Here is a 20,340-nt window from a genome sequence, read left to right as displayed (position 1 = left end):
TCCATTTATAGGAGAAATCAGAGAACTGTGCCTTGTACTATATTTACTTGTACTAAGTAAAACCATATTTACTTGTACTAAGATTTTCTTTCCCAGAACATCTGGATCATGGCACTGACCGATCACGTAAAGCAAATATCCTAATATTACACCTATAGGACCAGGAAAAACTTGAATGACTAGTTTGGCCCCATAGTTCAGTGTCAGCAACACATGGAAGCCAAAAGACAGTTGGTCTTAATCTTTTCACTTGATCCATCTGGACTCATCCTCACCAAAAGCCATCTGATTTTAATAATAAAATCTTGGCCTTCACTTCCAACCTATGCTGCCTATAATAATATTGAGTCTGAGGCTGGGCACGGTGGCTCACGCCTGTAATCCCAGCACTTTGGGAGGCCGAGGCGGGCGGATCACAAGGTCAGGAGTTCGAGACAAGCCTGGCCAACATGGTGAAACCCTGTCTCTACTAAAAATACAAAAATTAGCCAGGGGTGGTGGCACATGCCTGTAATCCCAGCTACTCAAGAGGCTGAGGCAGGAGAATTCCTTGAACCCAGGAGGCGGAGGTTGCAGTGAGCCAAGATTGCGCCATTGCACTCCAGCTCTGGGCGACCGAGCAAGACTCTGTCTTGGGGAAGAAAAAAAAAACCAAATATATTGAGTCTGAAGTAGACTAGAAATGATTTTTTTTTTTAATTTTTTTTTTTTTTTTTTTTTTTTGAGACAGAGTCTCACTCTGTCATCCAGGCTGGAGTTCAGTGGCATGATCTCTGCTCACTGCAACAACCTCCGCCTCTCAGGTTTAAGCAATTCTTGTGCCTCAGCCTCTCAAGTAGCTGGGATTACAGATGTGCACCACCACACCCAGATAATTTTTTGTATTTTTAGCAGAGATGGGGTTTTGCCATGTGGCCCGGGCTGGCCTCAAACTCCTGAGCTCAGGCAATCTGCCTGCCTCAGCCTCCCAAAGTGCTAGGACTACAGGCGTGAGCCACTGCCCTTGGCCTTGAAATGATTTTCTAATGAGTCTTCAGGGCAGCTGATATGGTTTGGCTGTGTCCCCACCCAAATTATTTTAGCTCCCATAATTCCCACATGTTGTGGGAGGGACCCAGTGGGAGATAATTGAATCATAGAGGCAGTTTCCCTCATACTGTTCTCATGATAGTGAATAAGTCTCAAGAGATTTGAGGGTCTTATGAGGGGTTACCCTTTTGCTGGGCTCTCTCTCTCTCCTCTTGTCTGCCACCATGTTGAGACATGACTTTCATCTTACACTGTGATTGTGAAGCCTCCCCAGCCATGTGGAACTGTGAGTACATTAAACAACTTTCTTTCGTTAATTGCGCAGTCTCAGTTATGTTTTTATCAGCAGCATGAAAACAGACTAATACGACTGCAATCCTGTTGTGTTGTTAGGTTTTGTTCTAGTCTGTTTTGGAAGTGCCACGGTAGAAATAGGAAAAGCATAGAGAAAGAATAACAAGAATATATAGTCCAGGAAAGCTTTTACCGAGAGAGCCCTTTATACCATGTTCCTGGAACGTAGGGTTTCCAACAACTCAATTAACGTACAGACTCACTACACTTTTTAAAATGTCTTTTATTGGTTGTACATTTTCTTATGAGATCAACACACCATTTTCTTTCAAGAACACTTTGCTCCTGAATACTTAATTTTACTTGTCCTAGCTATGAAAGTCATAGCAAGCACTTTGACGGAAAAGGGTGGTTGGGTGTTTTTTGCCATTATCACTGTCTTCGCTATCGTTGAACTGTTGTTTGAGTCAGTTTGTAGATTGACACAACATTGAACACAACACACACGGTGTGAAGTTTTACACGCATATACACACATCTGGAGACCAGTTACAGTGTCTGCAGCTTGTTCCTTTCTCCTCAGCAGTATGAAACTGAAGAATATCCTGAGATAGGAAGTCAACGTGAAAGTTCCTCATTAAAAGAGGAGGTCAAGCTTGATTTAATCTCCCAATTTCATTTTCTTTTTGAGGTGGTCAGAGGGGACCCAGAACAGTAGCCAGATGAACCGTGGAACAACCACATGGTTTAACATCTCAGCTGTTTCCTTGGTCAAAAACACAGATTCACAGAAATATTTCATGGCACATCAGAAACTTACTTTTTAAAAATATGATCTTGGATTAGAAAGGAGGGAAATGAAAAGGTTGTTTTTTACTAGATGTGATGGGAAATTTCACCACAGAATGACCTACATACTTGTAAGGCAAAATTACCCTCACCTTTGGCAATTATTATAATTCCTTGTCTATTGACTGATAGAAGTCAGTCATCCAGTCTTGTCCCCCATCAATGTTATTTGCAGGAAAAGATGAATTTCTCAAGAATAGGGACCCAGGACAGGTGGCTTCTCCAAATGTTAAAAACAAACATAATTTCTTTAAAGCTACATTATCCTTCAATTCAGTATATTTCTGGGAACACTATTAAAACTTAACCTATGTTAACACCAATGCTTACATCTACTGCAAGTCCTGCATACTGGCTATTTCCTTGGCTTTAGGATTTGGAGATAACATCATTAATAATGATAAACAATAGTTCAAATGAAAAAAAATGCACACAACCTGGGTGACAGGAAAGCTAGCCTAAAATGAAAATGTTTGGAGCCACCAAAGCCAACAGGCAAAGAAAACAAAGGCATGCTGTCCCACAAAACAGATATTTTAAATACAATCCTGAGGCCTTATTGAAGTTATCACTTGATGCTCATGTATTTCCATATAGAAAAACACAGTTAGATATACACCCCCAACTCCTTCTTTCCTTCTTCAGCTCACAAGCAGAGTTCCCAAATGCCAGAATTTAAATTTAATATTCACCTCAAGAGCATGGAAACATTCCACCCACATGCTTTAGAGGTCTTTACTTTATAAACTTCTAATGAGTTTCATGCTCTACAGTTCAGCCTGCCTCATTCACAAAGAGACAATGCGGCAATCCATAAAGAAGAGATGATTCCAACCGGAAAAAACTGCACCTGGCAGGAAAGATGGGCGCCCCAATGAGGGAATCCACTGAGTAGCATTCATTCTTTTATTTCAAATTCTCCAGAGACACTACTTTGAAGTGCTGGAGGTGGGTTTTGAAAGACAAGGGTGCATAGGACCTCTCTGATCTCCTTTCAGAATATTTCAGGTACCAAGAAGAGGTAGCAAGCTCCTAACTAGCTTATGGAACTACCTCATTCTAGCATCAGGGCATTTTCCACTTGCCCAAAGGCTCTCTTTGCAATAAACATGGTTTGAAAATAACTTTAGGGTGCAACATAGGCAAACAATCAATCATATATACAAATAACATGTGTCTATCACAAAATTTACAGAAGGTAAGAAAACGTGTTGTTGTGTTTTCTTACAAAGACCATATTAATAAATGGAAGCAGCATTTTCAGCCATGAAACTGAAGCACAAAGAAAGCTGAAGAAATCCACCTCTTTTATTAACATTCTTGTAAAGTTCAATTCCATAAAGAAATTCTAGTGTCTCATCAAGATTTTCACAAAATATATAGAAAACTGTTCATGTATTTAAATAATGTGAAACTACATTCCTAACACCTCTTTCAGCTTTAAATGACTCAATTTGATGATTCAGTATCATAGGAAGTATGTCCTAGTTGTGTAAGTGAATTACACAAAAAATACTTTTCCTCTAAAAATACCTATTATTCTATTAAAACGTCATCTCAGTTCATATAGAAAATCACTCCACTCAGAAAATAAATTTGAGACTAAAGAATAAATCAAACACAGAGGTAATACAGGAGATAAACATAATTTTCTTAATCAAACCTCCTCAAGTGGCTTTTATGCAGATTGGCCAAGAACACTATAAACTGCTGCCCAATGTAAATGTTTGGCACATACAGTGTTCTAAAACAGTTGCTGTGAAACCCCAGCTATTAAATTTGCTCCAGTGGCAAACATAACACTGTCAGAATTCACCAGACTCTTTATGTGTGTGTACAAGGCACCTGATATGACTCAGTTGGTGTTTAAGCATTCCCTTGTGTGCAGTTCACGACAGATACACCACCATAGCTTCCAGCTTCTAAAGGCTGTACCAGGTTTCCATTACCCTTCTCCACCTACAACACCTTTGCCAAATGCAGCAAGGGGTAGCTCTGTTAGCTTGAGTCTCAGACCGTACCCCTGTCTGTGTCAACATTGTCCAAAGGATTTGCTTTTTTATGATAGGTCAATGAACGAAAATGGTAACTCCTGCCTCTGCAAACCTAGAGATGCAAAAATTCCACTGCATATGAAGAGCCCAGTCACTCCACTCCTTGTCACTGAGATGGTGAACAAAGATCAGGTCATTCTCAACCACTTTAGGAAAATGCCCCATGTAAGGATCTGTAGTGCATGGCTGTCATACAATAATTCCTTGCACTTTTCTTTCAAAATGATTTATGCTCAATTAAAATTAAATGACCCTGTCTTCTTGCCACCTGTCTCCCTATCTCTGTGAGCATACTCAATACAGCAAAAGCCAGGGACTCACAGCCATGGTTGGCTATAAAATTTCCCATATTTGAGACTGTTTAAAGTCCTAAAGTGGTCATTTAATCCAACGTTCCCAAGTTTTTAATGGCCACAGAGACTTCCAGTTAAAAGGGACAATACTAGAAGCCAGATATTCTGACTGGAGGTTGACAGAGGTTCAGATAGGCAGAGTTCACCTTCATCACACTCTCTTTCCCTTCTGTTCACAAGAGACCCTCAGGGGCACCACTGAATACGGTCTGAAAACCACAGCTGTACCTTGCTCTTATCTCCCCAAGTATTGAACGTACAACAGGACAAACAATTTGAGATCAGAAAAATAAAATAAAATAAAACAACACTTCTTCCCCATAATTCATGGCTTCTGAAACTTCAAACTAGCTTTGAGTATTATATTTTAAAATTATAAAATCTAGCTCGTCTGGTGAAGACCTGTAGTGTATTTCTAAGTACATTCACAGTTCTCTGCATTATGGGAAAGAAGCCTGCTCATCAGGTAACCTTCTCTAACATCCACCTTTCTTAAAAATGTCTGCTGTCTGGAACAAAAGGTTAAGGAGGTCAGGCTTTGGTATTTGTGTTTCTTTACCCAGAGGAGGCTGATGGATGAGGTGTATATTCTCAAAATGCTTTAGGCATATCGGTCCTTTTTCTCAACCATCATATTTTCCGTTAATCATTTACTTTTGTTCAGCCATGTGTCTGAAAAGGTAACTCTTTCAAATCAATAATACTAGGGATACAAAAGAAAATGTTCTGATATCCAAATTAATGCCACTCTCTGAATCTTCTTATAGCTCAGTATTTTTAAGGAAAAATAACAATAAAGGTTTGGCTTTTTGATGGGTTTTCCCATAGGAAATCATCTCTATAATACAGTAACACTGCAAATAAATTAAAAGATATACTTGTCTGCCAGCTTTTTTTTTAATCAGCTTGCTCCTTCAAGGGGTTCCTAATTTAGCACCAACCTTTGCATTTATCACTTCTTCCAGCCCCCAAACATGACTTCACATCACTGTTCAGCCTTATATTCCAAAGTCCAGCAACAATCCCCTAAGATAGTGGTTTGACTTACTTTGTTGAAATATCTTACAGACTCCAACACAAATATTGGTAGTGACCAAATGATGCAAATTACTCATTTCTGACCACAATAGAATATTACTTAGTGAAATCAGATACCCAACCTTGCTGCTCATCTTTAAAGGAAGTTCTTATTATAAGGTTGCATGTTTGGAATGAGGGTTTTGCTTAAACTTTTCTTAGACAGCCCTTAAATTTTTAAGAACTGGAAACAATAGGGTTCATTTAGGCAGACTGATACAAAATTGTTGACTTTGATTTTTGTTATATGAAAATGGCCAGATCAGTTCCTTACCACAAAAGCATTAAGTCAGTCCAGGTCATCTGTGACTGGCAGAGAAATAACAAGCAAACTGCAGCAAAGGAAAACAGAAAAGACTTTTGAAGGCCGGGTCTAAGCTACAAACTCCAGAGATTACTTAGAAAGTTCTGTTTCCCACATTAAGACACAAGTAAGTGCCTAAACTTGCCAATACTCTCCCTGAATTCAGCCTCCAGGCCTTAAACATTAGCCTCCCTCCTTGAAAAAGACCCTGAATCTCAGAAATGCAAAAGTATAAACTGGAGAAAGCTATGGAGCACATCAAGATTAACTGCCCACAAAAAAATTCTGTTCATACTGACAACATCTAAGAAAGAAATACAACACATTTTTTCCAAAATTTAACTGTAAACTCCCAAAAATAAAGGGCTCAATGTCCAAGTTCAAATGATAATACAAGTGATGTCAAGATACTGAAAGTCCCAAGGAATTAGGCTGAATATTTTTAAGTTCTATTAACACGTGTTTGTGTTACAAGATGATACTGATTTCTTACCAACAAAAATTCCCTACTACAAAGTTTTTACTTTATGTGTCTGCTTAGACTAGCTAGTGCCTTCATCACCTGTATAGCAAAGAGGCTTTCAGAGGAGTTTTGTTTGAAAAAGAAATTTGGGTCAGAAACTGAAAAGATTACCTTCCACTAAAGTCTTGATTTCAAACTACTTCATTAGAAAAATCTGTAATATTACAATGATATTTGCATAGCTGTAAACAGTGACTTTCTAAACTTCAGAAAAATAACACATCTTCTATGTAGTCACCAGAAACAGGTAGTGAGTGATGTATTTGGTGGCAATGTGCTTCCCCTGGAAGGATAATTTCATTTTGGAGGCTCTGAAATTCAGGTTTTATTTCCCTAGGTGAAGAGAAAACATTCTTTTAGGTAAATTGCCGGATCAAATACTTCAATATGCCCTGTTAAGGAGTTTCCAAGTATCATTCTAAGCATAATGTATGTTTGCCTAATGGTGCAGCAGGAAAAAGAATGTTTTTTGAATAATAAAGAGACTATAGCTTTAACCAAGATGTGTGCTATTGTTCTGGAAGGAAAAAAAATGAGAAAGCTTTGGTCACTGGCAGACTGTCATTTTTATAGCATTCTGTATGGCAAAGAAGGTGCAAGTCCTAACAGAAGGTGAAGCAAATTACATAGCTGTTCTGGGTTCTATAGGGAAGACAGGACTTCCACTAGAGGCTACAGGGCCCATAAATTCAACTAGGGCCAGCAACCCAAGAAAATCACATCAGAAAGGAGGCATTTTGCATAGGCCCCTTAAAATTGAAATTTACTTATGATTAAAAAAAGAGAAGTACTCCTCTTACTTTTGTGGGACAGCACAAAATGGGTAGGCCTGAGTCTTCTGTTGCAGTGAGAACAGGGAGCTTTAAGAACACCTGAGAACAAATTTTGTGACTTCAAACTATTCTTTCCTACTTCCTTAAAATGTGAACAAATAATTGAGGTGGATGAGTTGGAAAAGGTTAAGAACTCTATCTGTCTTCTCCTACGTTTGAGGTAAGTCTGACCTCCCAAATTCCCCAATCTCAGTACAGTTCAGGGAATAGAGAGATTGACTAGTGTCCGGGTTTGTGATTCTCCTTGTGTATAAACCACACTGCAGAAAGAAAGAAAGAAAATGCAAATAACCTAAGCCAAGGATACAGTTAACAACTAAGAGAATTGTGACATTTATTTCCAAATTGAAGTAAATTATGTTGGTGATTGCATAGAAATGGAAAAAGTAAGTACTTCAGTTTGATCTGAAGAAAATTGTTCTATCAGCTTCCAGAACAATTCATACTTACCTGAGGATATTAACAAGCAAACTTTCATGGGACTAAACAGTCCTCATCCTTTCTGAATCCAGTTTCCTATGTCCATTTTCCTAATCTGCCTCAACAGCAGCTGAGCTCAATAGTCACTAAAATGGAAGAACTCTATACATCTAGTTAATCAGAGTTTTATATTTAATGCTCTAAGACTGGTGTTGGCAAACCATGGCCTGTGGGCCAAATTTGGCCCATTGCTTGGTTTGTAAATAAAGTTTTATTGGAACACAGCCACCAGGCTCATTCATTTGTGTATTGTTTATAGATGCTTTCATGATACAACAGCGGAGCTGAGTAACTGTGACAGAGATGGTATAAAACACAAAGCCAAAAATATTTACTATCTGGTCCTATACAGAAAAAGTTTGCCAACCCTGGTCTAGGATGTCACAGTCAATATTTTACAGAACAGAGCTACTAACCCTGTGGAGTATATAAACTGCAACTCCCTCCCAACAACAACCAAAAAAAGTTTGCAAAATTATGTGTTTCATATACAATGTAAATTTTCCTAGGGAAAAGGTCCTAGCTTTCAACAGATTCCCAAAAGAATCCATAGTACCCAAATTAAAGCCAAAAAAGACCCCAAAGAGCATCTTTAGTTGTCAGCACATTTAACAGTGCTAGAGCCACTCAAACACAAGAGGAACATAGACCTCCTAGAATAAAATAGCTTTCTTTCTATTCTATCGGGTCTGGTAGCTCCTTCTTCCTAGATTTTACTCTGGCATTTTTCCATCTGACTATGTAAATTTTCAGAGGCCTAATTGAAAACTGCACCTTCCATTTGAAAAGTTAAAAAAAAAAAAAAAGTTCTATGAAGTCGACATTTATTCAAATACCTTTTCACTTGCTAATTCATTAAAAGCAGAAGATCCTTTAAGCCAACAAATCCCTCTTCAAGTCATAGATAGATGTTAAGAAGGCAAAATCCCAGCACAATTGACATTTAATTCATTTTACTAGATCTGACTACCAGCTCCAATAAATTCTGTAAATATACAAATCTTACCTTCGAGGGCAGAGGGAGTAACATAGCCAAAACAGCGTTTGGGTAGGAAATTAGGAACTAGGTATCCATTGTCCTTTCAGGCCAAAGAAACAAGTGTTTTGTTAGACACTTTTAAGAGAAACAGAATTGTTTCTCTGAGCATAACTAATAAAGCCCCTTGGTCAACAAAGACATTTTAGTGATAAACTATGCAACATTAACCCCTCTCTGCCTCCTTTGAGATTATAATTCCCAAGACACTAAATCAAGTTCAATGAGAGAAATCAGGAAACCTGTGCATCTTAGCACCAGCCTCCTCCGATGCTGGGGCTTATGAATATTGCATTTTTCTAGACTAAGACGCTATGGCATTGCAGGACTGATGAGCAGCAAAGAAGAGTAGGGTTGCAGTTAAAAAATGAATTCGCCAATGGCAAGCAAGAACAATACTAATAATAACAAAACAAAGAGTGAAATAATGTGGAGAGTTGAGTGGCCAAGAATTTCATTTTGAGGGTCACCAACAGCAGACAGTGCAAACATTGGCATAATAGATATCTGTGGTCCCCAAATTATGTACTGACCTATCCCCAAGGCACCACAGAACACGCACAGGCTAAGCAAGATGTTGTAAATTTTTGTTTTTGTTTTTTGAGATGAAGTTTTGCTCTTGTTGCCCAGGCTGGAGTGCAATGACACAATGTCGGCTCACTGCAACCTCCACCTCCCAGGTTCAAGCAATTCTCCTGCCTCAGCCTCCTGAGTAGCTGGGATTACAGGCTTGTGCCACCACGCCCAGCTAATTTTGTATTTTTAGTAGAGACGGGGTTTCATCATGTTAGTCAGGCTGGTCTCAAATTCCTGACCTGAGGTGATCCACCCGCCTCAGCCTCCCAAAGTGCTGGGATTACAGGCACGAGTCACCGTGCTCAGCCAATGTTGGAAATTTTTAAGGGAAATATAGTGACATATGCAGGACACTGTGCAAACTGCTATTATTAAGCTGTTGGGACCTAATTACTTAAAACACTGAGCTATTAAGTATATATTTTGGCCTGGGGTACCATGAAAAAAATTACTAAGACAACTAATGGCACCCTGAACACAGAAAGTTTAGGAATCTCTGGCACATACAAGTTTTTGCTAGGCTTGAAGGATATACAAGAACTGTAAAATACAAACAATTTCAAGCCATGCCCATACATACTTGTTTCCATTTCAGATAGCTTAACTGTGATAAAAGCTGTGTATTTAACCCATTTGTTCTGATTAAATCAGTGTGACCAAACACAGTCTTTAGAAAAAATAGATTATTCCCCCACATCAGGACCTTCATTCATAGAAAATAGGTGACCTTCACGTGCAAAATCCTTGACTACCTGATATTTTATCAACAAACATATACCTTTATGGGGGTTCTATCTCCTTCAAAGTAGTCATTTTGGGAGATTACACTTATTCTGGTGGAAGAATGACTCTGCTTAAAAACAATCATGCACTTTGGGCAGGGGTGGTGGGGGCGGGGTGTGGAAATCTTCATTTTAAATTATCTTCAGAGCCCATGACATGGTGTTTTACAAAGATTCAGTGATGCTAAAACTCCAGCTCTGAGGGAAGATTTAACTTCTAGAAATTGTCAAAGACAACTTTGTGCTAAATCTGATAAACAAGGCAGGTAAATCAAAGCGGGAAACAGCTGGTAAGGATTTTTGTAAAACGCAAAACAAACAACAAAACCTAAGTAATAATTCTCAAATGATGACACACATCTCAGAGGAGGAAGCGGATTCTAAAGCCTCTTCTGAAAGAGAAGTGGCAAAAATAATTTAATAGCATTATTTACATAAATATGGAGTCTCTCAAGGTGGCTACTCTGGTGGGCAATATTCATTGATACGTACAAACATAGGGTAATAGTCTTAAAAGCTATGCATATTGCTTTTTTTTGGCACACCTCTTAAACCAATAATATCAAAAAAGAAATGGCTATTTTAATAAACATTTTCAAAAATTATAACATGGACAATTATATGATACAAAATCAAATACATCTGGGGAAATAAGCATGATCTCTTTTGTAGAGCTATACTGATTTTGTAATACATTGATAGGTGTAGACAGGGCTGATATTCAGATGGTCTACGCTGGTGGGGCATTAACTACTTTGGGGGGTCATCCGTGAACACAGATGTCTTTATATATAAGTCTATATGTACAGAATACTCCCAGTTTATATATAGTTTAGGTATCTTGACTTTTTCAAAAGTTGGTTGATTGGCACTTACAACACAGTTTTCTAAAAACAAAACCATGCTCTAAAATTTAGTCTCTTGAGGCTATCAGGTCATTCTTTTGACTTTACCATGTAAGATATTTAATAACAGTGCAAAATACTGCTTCTCTGGGGAAAAGGTGTTCTAAACGTCCTATCAGTATCCCAGGAACATGCCTTCCCTCATAGTGACAAAGAGATTTCCACTGATGAGGACAGGGAAAGAAATAGGATCTGTTTTTGTTACTCTCTGCAATGGCATGTTACTCCCTGCAAATGTTCAAAAGAAAGTAAATTTAAGTCAGTTCTCTTTAGAAGGTACTAGATCAGTGTTCTGAACCCAGCTTCACATCAGAATCACACGAAGGTGTGTAGAAAACAAAACAAAACAAAAAACTAAAAAAACACCAATTCCTAGGCCCCACCAGTTAAATCCAAATCTCTGGTGACTGGAACATTGGCAGCGACAGTGTTCACAGCTCCCAGATGGTTCCAATGTGCACCAGGGTTGAGAACGATAGACTAACTTTTTCTCTACCCTACTATTAACATGATTGTTTTTGCAAGTTTGGCCTAGGTTCACAGATGGGAGAGGCATACATATGAGAAGTTACACATTCTGTTTAGAATGTCTCAAAGTGGAGAAACAGGTAAGAGTAATCGGACCCAGACCAGAGAGACAATTTGCTTTACATCGTTCACCAAAAGCTAAAATGGAGTAACCGGATTTTTTTTTCCTATTGCTTCCTGTTTTCATAGATGGGTGAATAAAGTAAGGAATACAATTGTAATTTTTCTCTTGATCTCCAAGAGAAGAACTTCCAGATTTAGGAAGATAGATAGGAAAGTGAACAGCCATAATCACCAGGGTGATACTCCTTTTCCGGCTAGAATAAAATGAGGACAGAGGTAGCTTCAGAGCAGAGGAAGCTCATGTTTAATCAAACAGATATATCTTGGAACTGAATATGAAGAAGTGTTCGGAAGTGTCACACTCATTCTGGGCAGAAGCAACTCCTCCTTGTCAAGAACAAGGAGGACAAAATGCAAACAGAGAAAAATATATGATTGCACTTCAAAATCTAAAAGGGGAAGGAAGAGAGGATTCAGGGAAGCAATCCTCTCCATATTGAACTTGAGGCCAAGAAAGAAAAAATAAGGTTCTTTTTTCTTCTTTTTAAAATTAAAATCCTCTGTCCTTCCTTGTCCAAAAGCAATGCTTCCTGGTTATTCATCATAGGTCTATATTTTCCCTGTCAATTACTTCACTCCTTGATCATCAAGAAACCTAGAGCTACAAATCATAGAACCTGTGGGTATATTTAGCCATGAGAAAGCACTTTTGCTGTTTAGTCAACTTGCTAGGAGCTCCCGATGAAGCTCATCTCCTATAGAGGAGCCAGCTATTGCACGCTGCTGAAGAAAGATGCGGCCTCAACTCAACTTGTGGTCATCTGGTAGTCCATGCCTAGGAATTAATTCAACCTTTCCCATTATTTCCTCATCTTATCAAATAATTACTCACTACCTTTAATTTTCTCCTATTCTAGCCCTTCTACGAATAGTAAGGCTGCTTCACTGAACAAGAAAACAAACAAACAAAGCCAAAGAGTACATTAACTACAAAGGCAATCCTTAGAACTTACACATGGCAGGAGGGACAAACGCAGAAGAAGGCACCATTTTTTTCTGTGGTTTAACACATCTCCCCCTCAAAACTGACAAATGTCCTCCCTACCAAACAGAGATGCTCGTAGAAACTACTTGGCAGGACTTGTGAATTGCCAAATAGACACACAAACACACACACACACACACACACACACACACACACACAGGTAGATGAATAGGTAAGTGGATATAAAATCATATTACGAATCACTTTCCACTAATACTATACCACAAGTGTCGGGAGAACCAAATGTTTTACTCTTTGAGCTGTGATATGAGTGATTTTTATGTTTTCCAAAGTTGGGAAAAAGAGTATGACCAGAGCATCTTGCCACTTCCCCTAAAAGATGTGATGATCACCCAGGATTGGGCAGATGTTTGCAAAAATGGCAGCAGTCACAACAGCTGGAACAGACATTTCACAAGAGCTCCTTTTTGATATTTTTATAATATTCTCAAAGATGCATATTAAATAATTTCTTCTGGACCACAGACACAATTGAACTTAAAAAATAAAAGCCCTATAAATATTGCTAACCCAACCTTGTCTTTTTTTTTTTTTGAATCTCCCTTCTTGTATAAAATGGAATCTTTTCAACCAAGCACTTAAACATAAATATTAAAATAATAAATGGGACAAACTACAAATCTACTTATAATTTCATCACTACTGTAGCACCTTTTTGTCAGGGCCAATGCATTCATTTTGTAAAGAATAAGAGAAGTCTGAGAAGCTTCAGGACTCATATGACACATCATTAAATATTTAATCACCTTTTGAAGTCCTAAGCCTTTATCATAATTCATCCACCTAGACAGTTCATTCTATACTATAGATTCCAAGGCCCCCTTAAGAGGGGGAATAAAAAGAAAATTGGGAGAGAAAACCCTCTGAGAGGCAGGGTTAAATTATCTCAAAGATGACTTTCTATTGACGCTGTAGTGAACTTGCTTCACCCCGAAACCCACCAATCCACAGTAGGGTCAACCGATTAAGTCCATTGCTTTTTAGTCTCCAAGAATCAGTTTTACAAAAGATGCCACATCTGTTCCTTTGGATTCATGTAGGGTGAAAAATGGATGTTGCTGGAAAAGAAAAAGAAAAAACATGGTATTAATATCTCTCACTGACAATCAATATACAAGATTAGCAAATGAATAGATCTGCTTGGTACAGGGATTAAGTATCCCTATCAGAGCTAGGCTGGGCTCTTCCTACCCTTTCCAAAATCAAGCACACATCTAGTGACACAAACGTTTTAAAGATGTCTCTTAGCTGTCACTCTTTCCATCTTGATATCTCTAGGTTTCCACTATATTCTTTAAATTTAAAAAAAAAAAAGTATAATCATGCTACGTAAGTCTCATCTACAGCAAAATACAAAGATTGACAAAAAACAACCCAAACTCTGATTTACGAATAGCCCTCGGCCCCACAAGGTCATTTTAGGCTAATATAGTAGTAAGATAATAAGACAATTCTTAGGTGTATGCACTTTTTTTTTTTTTTTTTTTTTTGAGGTGGAATCTCGCTCTGTCGCCCAGGCTGGAGTGCAGTGGTGCGATATTGGCTCACTGCAAACTCCGGCTCCCGGGTTCAAGCAATTCTCCTGCCTCAACCTCCCAAGTAGCTGGGACTACAGGTTCATGCCACCGCACCCAGCTAATTTTTTGTATTTTTAGTAGAGACAGGGTTTCACTGTGTTAGCCAGGATGGTCTTGATCTCCTGACCTCGTGATCTGCCAGCCTCGGCCTCCCAAAGTGCTGGGATTGCAGGCGTGCGCCAGCATGCCCGGCCAGCAGTATGCACTTTTATTTCTCAGGAAAAAGATGATGGAATGAGAAGCCAATTTTGTTGAACAGTAAATGTGCAAGGAAGGTAGCCCTTGCCCTTGACGTTGGAGAATTGGTTTAGACTAAAACAGTTAAAGCCATTTGCCAAGCCACGAGTTACATTTATGTCTCTCCTGATGAAGAGTTGATCCATCTGAAAAATAATGTGGACTGCCAAACTCTAGTTATGTGCAGAGAACACTGAACTCGGAGATTAAGGATTGAAAAGGGAAAGGAAGAGTCTCTATCCTCACAGCTCAGATCAAGTAAACTCTAAAAACATAACAAGTCTTATGCTTTGCTAGGGGAACAAGCATGGTATGTGATTCAAGAGGCCATGTATTTCAAAACAATTCTGAACAGGAAGCCATTTTCTCTGCACTAGAACAATTCTCCCCAAATTGCTCAATTTTGTTACAATAAGTGCCCAGCTGTCACAGTGGAACCTGCCACCTCTACTTAGAAAGATATATCAGGTCATGAGCCACAGTTCTTACAGTGGAAATAGAACCAACCAAACCTACCCAAAAAGGATAATTCCTACAGGTAGAACTTAGTCCCACGTGTCTCACCTCCCATGCTCACTTCCTTGATTGCCTGGTAGTACTATTTTCAATGACCAGTTGAGTAGCCAAATGTAAGCATTTTTACATCCAGACACATAAGTGACTCACTCTGTTTCCCCTGACTTTAGGGAGTTTAGTTTACAACCTTTATGTTGCCCAGCTGTAGGTTTTCTAATTATATTTGTTTTAAACCTGACAGCGGAGGGTTGGATGAGTCAGCTCCATGGAAAACTGAGTTCCCACTCATGGAAACTCTAGGAAACAATGCAAATGGGAAAGGAACAAAGAAATAAAAACCCCAAAGAAGATAGCTGGTCACGATTAAGTATCATGACTCAGAAAACGGAAAAAAGATTTTCTCCCTTTGCCCATCTGAGGACACAGGTTGGGTGCTGGCTGGGATCCTTACACTCATGAAATCAGCTGAAGCTCTGAGTGCCAGGTCCTTCCTCCTGAGCTCCCTCAAAAACTAAACAGCAGCCATACTTCTGATTAGTAACCACATACACAGCACACTTACCAAGGAATCTACCATCATGCTTATTAGCTTTCCCACATCCTCTGGACATTTGAAATCTTTTAATGTACTTAAAAGCTTTTTACTATCAAAACAGGACATGCCAAACCTCAGATTATCTTGGTGACTGCTTCCAACACCTGCCAGCCCCACCTTGCCTTTGGTTCTGCTAGTGGCTATTAGCTCAGTAGATGTTGCCTAAGTCTGCAAATGAATTAAATAACCTGACTTGAAGTCTTTAATTAAAAAAAAAAGAAAATCCCTAGGCATCTTTCCATTTATTCCCAGGTTGAGAAAATTGCTATGAGAGCCAGAAGGGCAGGGGGAGGGGAAAACGGGTAGGCATGACAAATGGGAAGTGTGACTTGCCTTCTTGTGTGGGTTTTGAGGCTGTAAAAGGTTAAGAGGGAACCCAGTCCCTCCTATAAGCAATGGATTAAGATTAGCAAGGGCAGCAACCAGGAAATGGGCAAACGAGGGACTATAAATAATACTTAGACTATAGTCCCAGGCTGAGTTTCCCAAAAGAGGAGCCGGGAAACAAGAAGGGAGGACTTTACACCATTTAGGCTCACTGACGTGCCTGAAGAAAACATGGAGATCCATGAACATACTGTGAGGAATAGACAGACAAGCTACAGTCACCAGCAGGTCTCCCTGTCCCATGCACAGCACCTCATCCCTTAAGACTATGGTTTTGAATGGGTCAGGCATCTTTATTTAACATACAGTTCAATCTAGAACTTCCTAAGATAATTGGAGAACATAATTATTTCACTGGGCAATCACTTGAATGAACTGGTTATCTTTTCTGGTGATTATCATCTAGGACAGGGATCAGCTACCTATGACCCAGAGGCCAAATTTAGCCCACTGCCTGTTTTTTTAAATAAAGTTTTATTGGAACACAGCCACACACACCCCCTTTTTTTTTTTAACACAGTGGATATGGCTGCTTTCACATTGCAACACTGAATTGAGCCATTGTAAACAGCAACTGTATAGCCTACAAGGACTAAAATACTTACTATTTAGTCCTTTACAGAAATCGTTGGCTGCTACCTACTTTAGAAGAACAAATTCTACTGAGTCATACTCCCCAGTGACATTTGAGAGAACAAGCAAATGACATGATCTTAAAGAATACACACCCTTCAATCCGTGTTAGGGAGAGAAACATTTGGGATTTCTATAAGAGGGACATGTCTAGGTTAAAGCCTTAATTAAACTGTCCTTCGCCTGGAAAAAGGATTATTTTTTTCCTTCATACTTCCTCACCAACTCCTAAAATCTAAACAATTGCCTCTCAGCAAGTGTTTTCCCAATGCTAAAGTCAGGGAGTTTGGACTCAGATTTTCCATTTGAAAACCTCAATTCCACAGGAAAGCAAGGAACAGTTATAGTCTTAAAAGGCAAGTCCATTTCCAGTACCACAAAGACTAATGCTGTAAGAAGAAAAGGGGGACTGACATGATTTTATAACATTAATATATATGTAGACCATAAAATATCACAGGGTTAGAACATATTGCAAATGTAGAATTTGACATCAGCTGCCCATGTATATTAAGCATTCTTTTTCTCAAGCGTGTTTCAGTGAAATTTCTGATCCGAAACCATTTGGAAGAAGAAAAAGTATCCAGAAATATATAGAAAATGTTCTTCTTATCTGAACTTAGTTACAAAACATGGCAACTTTAGAATAGGAATACAGGTGCACACTTGTAGTCCCAGCTACTTGGGGGGCCCAGGCAGAGGGATTGTTTGAGCCCAGGAATTCGAGACCAGCCTGGGCAACATAATGAGACTCCATCTCTAAAAAATAAAAGTTAAACTATAAATAAATAAATAAAATAGGATTACAGGCTCCATAGTATCCTACAAGAATAACTCTATATCTACTGTATTTTATGTGAAATTAATTTAAAAATGCCCTAGCGGGTGCATAAGCATATTAAAAAAGAGTAAACAGAACCAAAAAAGCCTTTGACTGGCTATTAAAAAATAATCGGGAAGAAAATATTCAACTTAAACATGTACTATGCTAGGATTTTCTCAAACATTACTCATATTTCCTTCTTTAACTGAGTTGTAGTTGAATAAAGATGGTAGAGTGCTGAGCAACCAGGGGCTGCCTTTTAATGGACCCAATGGAGGCCCAAGGAGATGGTCTCATCTCCAATTCATCCAGTTGCAAAACGGTTCAATCTTCAATCAAAGCTTAGGCAACAGAAGTGAAAACCTATGTGATTAGCTGTAACTATCATGCATCTTCCTGATCAGCTTTCTATAACTCTTCCTGACTCGACATTTCCAAGCTGTGCTTCCTCATATCTAAGCCACCTCATCACAGCATTTGACACTAGGAATCCATGCTTCTAAGACATGCCCTGAGTTGGTCTTGAAGACAGCAGGGCTTGTGGCTGGGATAGCAGAGGAGCAAGCATTTAATGCCTGATGAATAACTGTGTTCCAGTAAGAAAGGGTGTCAGTGTTTTATTGCTTTTGAAATAGTGCACGAACGTAACTCTTCTTTCCCCCGCTAAAATGAAAACCTTGATAATTGAAACAAATCTAGGAGTTAACATCATAAATTAGCAAATAGTCTGAATTTTATATATTTCTCCCCCCCAAAAATGTGTTTCTCCTACATTCAACATATACTTAGATAAAGCAAAGCATTGCCAAGTTTAGGTCCTTGCCATTTGTATTTAGCTTAGAATCATTAGTAATTAGCTTAGAATTCTAATTACCAGAGTTTTGTTTGTTTTTCTTTGAGACAGGGTCTCACTCTGTTGCCCAGGCTGGAATTCAGTGGCACAATCACGGCTCACTGCAGCCTTAACTTCCCGGGCTCAAGTGATCCTGCCACTTCGGCCTCCTGAGTAGCTGGGGCTACAGGCAAATGCCACCATGCCCGGCTAATTTTTTGTACTTTTTGTAGAGGTGGGGTTTTGTCATGTTGCCCAGGTTGGTCTCCAACTCCTGGGCTCAAGCAATCTGCCCAACTCGGCCTCCCAGAGTGCTTGGATCACAGGCATGAACAGCCACCATGCCCAGCCTATAGTTACCACAATTTAAGAAACATTATTTTAATACAACAAACAATGCTAAGATCTTACTTTCTTCACTCTTGCTTTTTATAGACACAGCAAGTGATAAACTGTGAATGCTGAGGGAGTATAATTTAAACTAATAATGCTTTGTCTTACTTTTTTCCACCAAAGTGAAAACAAAAAGCAAAATTTTTTTTTCCTCCCTAGCTACCCATCAAAAAGTTGTTCATCTAATTTAGCCCAGATATTTGATCAAAAATTGATCAGTCAAATAGCATTTAAGTTTTCCACATTATTGAAATCTCTTAAATCATACTTTCCTTAATTTTATCTTAGTAATATTAGGCTTCTTATATCTTTTAAATTCAAAAATATAAATTGTATATACATAATTTGCTCTGTATCATGACAGGTTTATTAGCCTGGAAAAAAACTACTAAGAATAGTGACAGGTCCCAACCTATGTTTAAGAAGGATGTAGGATGAACTCTTTAACTCTCTTTCCTGGAGTTCAATTCCTGTCACTGATGTGTCAATGAACCAACTCTTCCAATATGGTGATGTGATGATAATTTAGGTCTTAGTGACTTTGCCTTTTATAGCTATTAGTATAGTCATGTTTACATTGCTAACAATACTCACCATTAGCTCTGGGTATGTAGGCCGTTCTTTGGAATTCTTCTTTAAGCTTAAGGAAAAAAAAATAATCATTAAAATCTAGAAGCCATATATATTTTCATTAGACAAGGATTTCAGAACCTGTAGAACACTAAACATAATCAGCTTTAAAAGTGTATTGAAAACACAGCCTCCTATCTTGACTTTCCTCTTCTGTAACGCTTATGTATCATGTTTTAAATCACTCTGGTTGTGCCTTAATGGGAAAAATAGTTGTGTGTGTGTGTGTGTGTGTACTTTCCTTTTGATACTTTACCAATGACATACACACTAATTTTTCTGATCTATAGCCATTTTATTTCAAAAATATCTACTTTCCTTCAAAGCAGTTTTAATGCCATTTCCACAGACAAAGAAATTGGCAAGTGTTTCTTACATTGCCATTTGTTATCTCTTCACTGTCAGGTACCTGGTTCTTTTTGCTTCTGTTTCCCATGAATGTATAATTTGCTTTTATACAGTCCTAACCAAACCTGCCTGAGATAGAAGCAATAAACCCCTAATATTTATTTTCTTTTCCTTGAGACAGGGGCTGGCTCTATTGCCCAGGCTGGAGTGCAGGGGCATACAATCTCGGCTCACTGCAGCCTCCACCTCCCTAGGCTCAGGTGATCTTCCTGCCTCAGCCTCCTGAGTAGCTGGGATTACAGGCACGTGCCACCATGCCTGGCTAATTTTTGTATCTTTTGTAGAGGCAGGGTTTCACCATGTTGCCCAGGCTGGTCTCGAAGTCTTAGGCTCAAGTGATCCACCTGCCTCAGCCTTCCAAAGAGCTGGGAGTACAGGTGTGAGCCACTGTGCCCAACCCCCCATAACATTTCTAAGGTAATACTACTTGTTTATGACAAAGGTAATAAGACCTGCTTACGACAGCTGACAAAAGAGAGAGCATTCAGTGACAGCAATTATTCTTGTTAGAAATACTTTATGGTCATGCACTATTGTCAGGTGACTTCTGGTTATTC

The 20,340-nt window shown here is 38.8% G+C and overlaps 1 protein-coding gene across 2 annotated transcripts in view; it reads right to left on the bottom strand.

Moving 5' to 3' along the window:
- Window positions 1-1,586: 1,586 nt before the first annotated feature.
- MAP2K6 (mitogen-activated protein kinase kinase 6) overlaps window positions 1,587-20,340 on the bottom strand; it is a 139,288-nt gene continuing 120,534 nt past the window's right edge. For both annotated transcript variants that reach the window (XM_054456819.2, XM_063656531.1), the window contains exons 11-12: window positions 19,340-19,385; window positions 1,587-13,810 (exon numbers count right to left, since the gene is read on the bottom strand). In XM_054456819.2, the coding sequence (XP_054312794.1) occupies window positions 13,733-13,810; window positions 19,340-19,385 (124 nt within the window). In that variant the 3' untranslated portion in view covers window positions 1,587-13,732. The remainder of the gene's footprint in view (window positions 13,811-19,339; window positions 19,386-20,340) is intronic.

This window comes from Pongo pygmaeus, chromosome 19, assembly GCF_028885625.2.
Source record: "Pongo pygmaeus isolate AG05252 chromosome 19, NHGRI_mPonPyg2-v2.0_pri, whole genome shotgun sequence".
Classification (NCBI taxonomy): Eukaryota; Metazoa; Chordata; class Mammalia; order Primates; family Hominidae; genus Pongo; species Pongo pygmaeus.
Note: the sequence above shows the minus strand (reverse complement) of the source record. Positions and strands in the feature narration are given on the sequence as shown.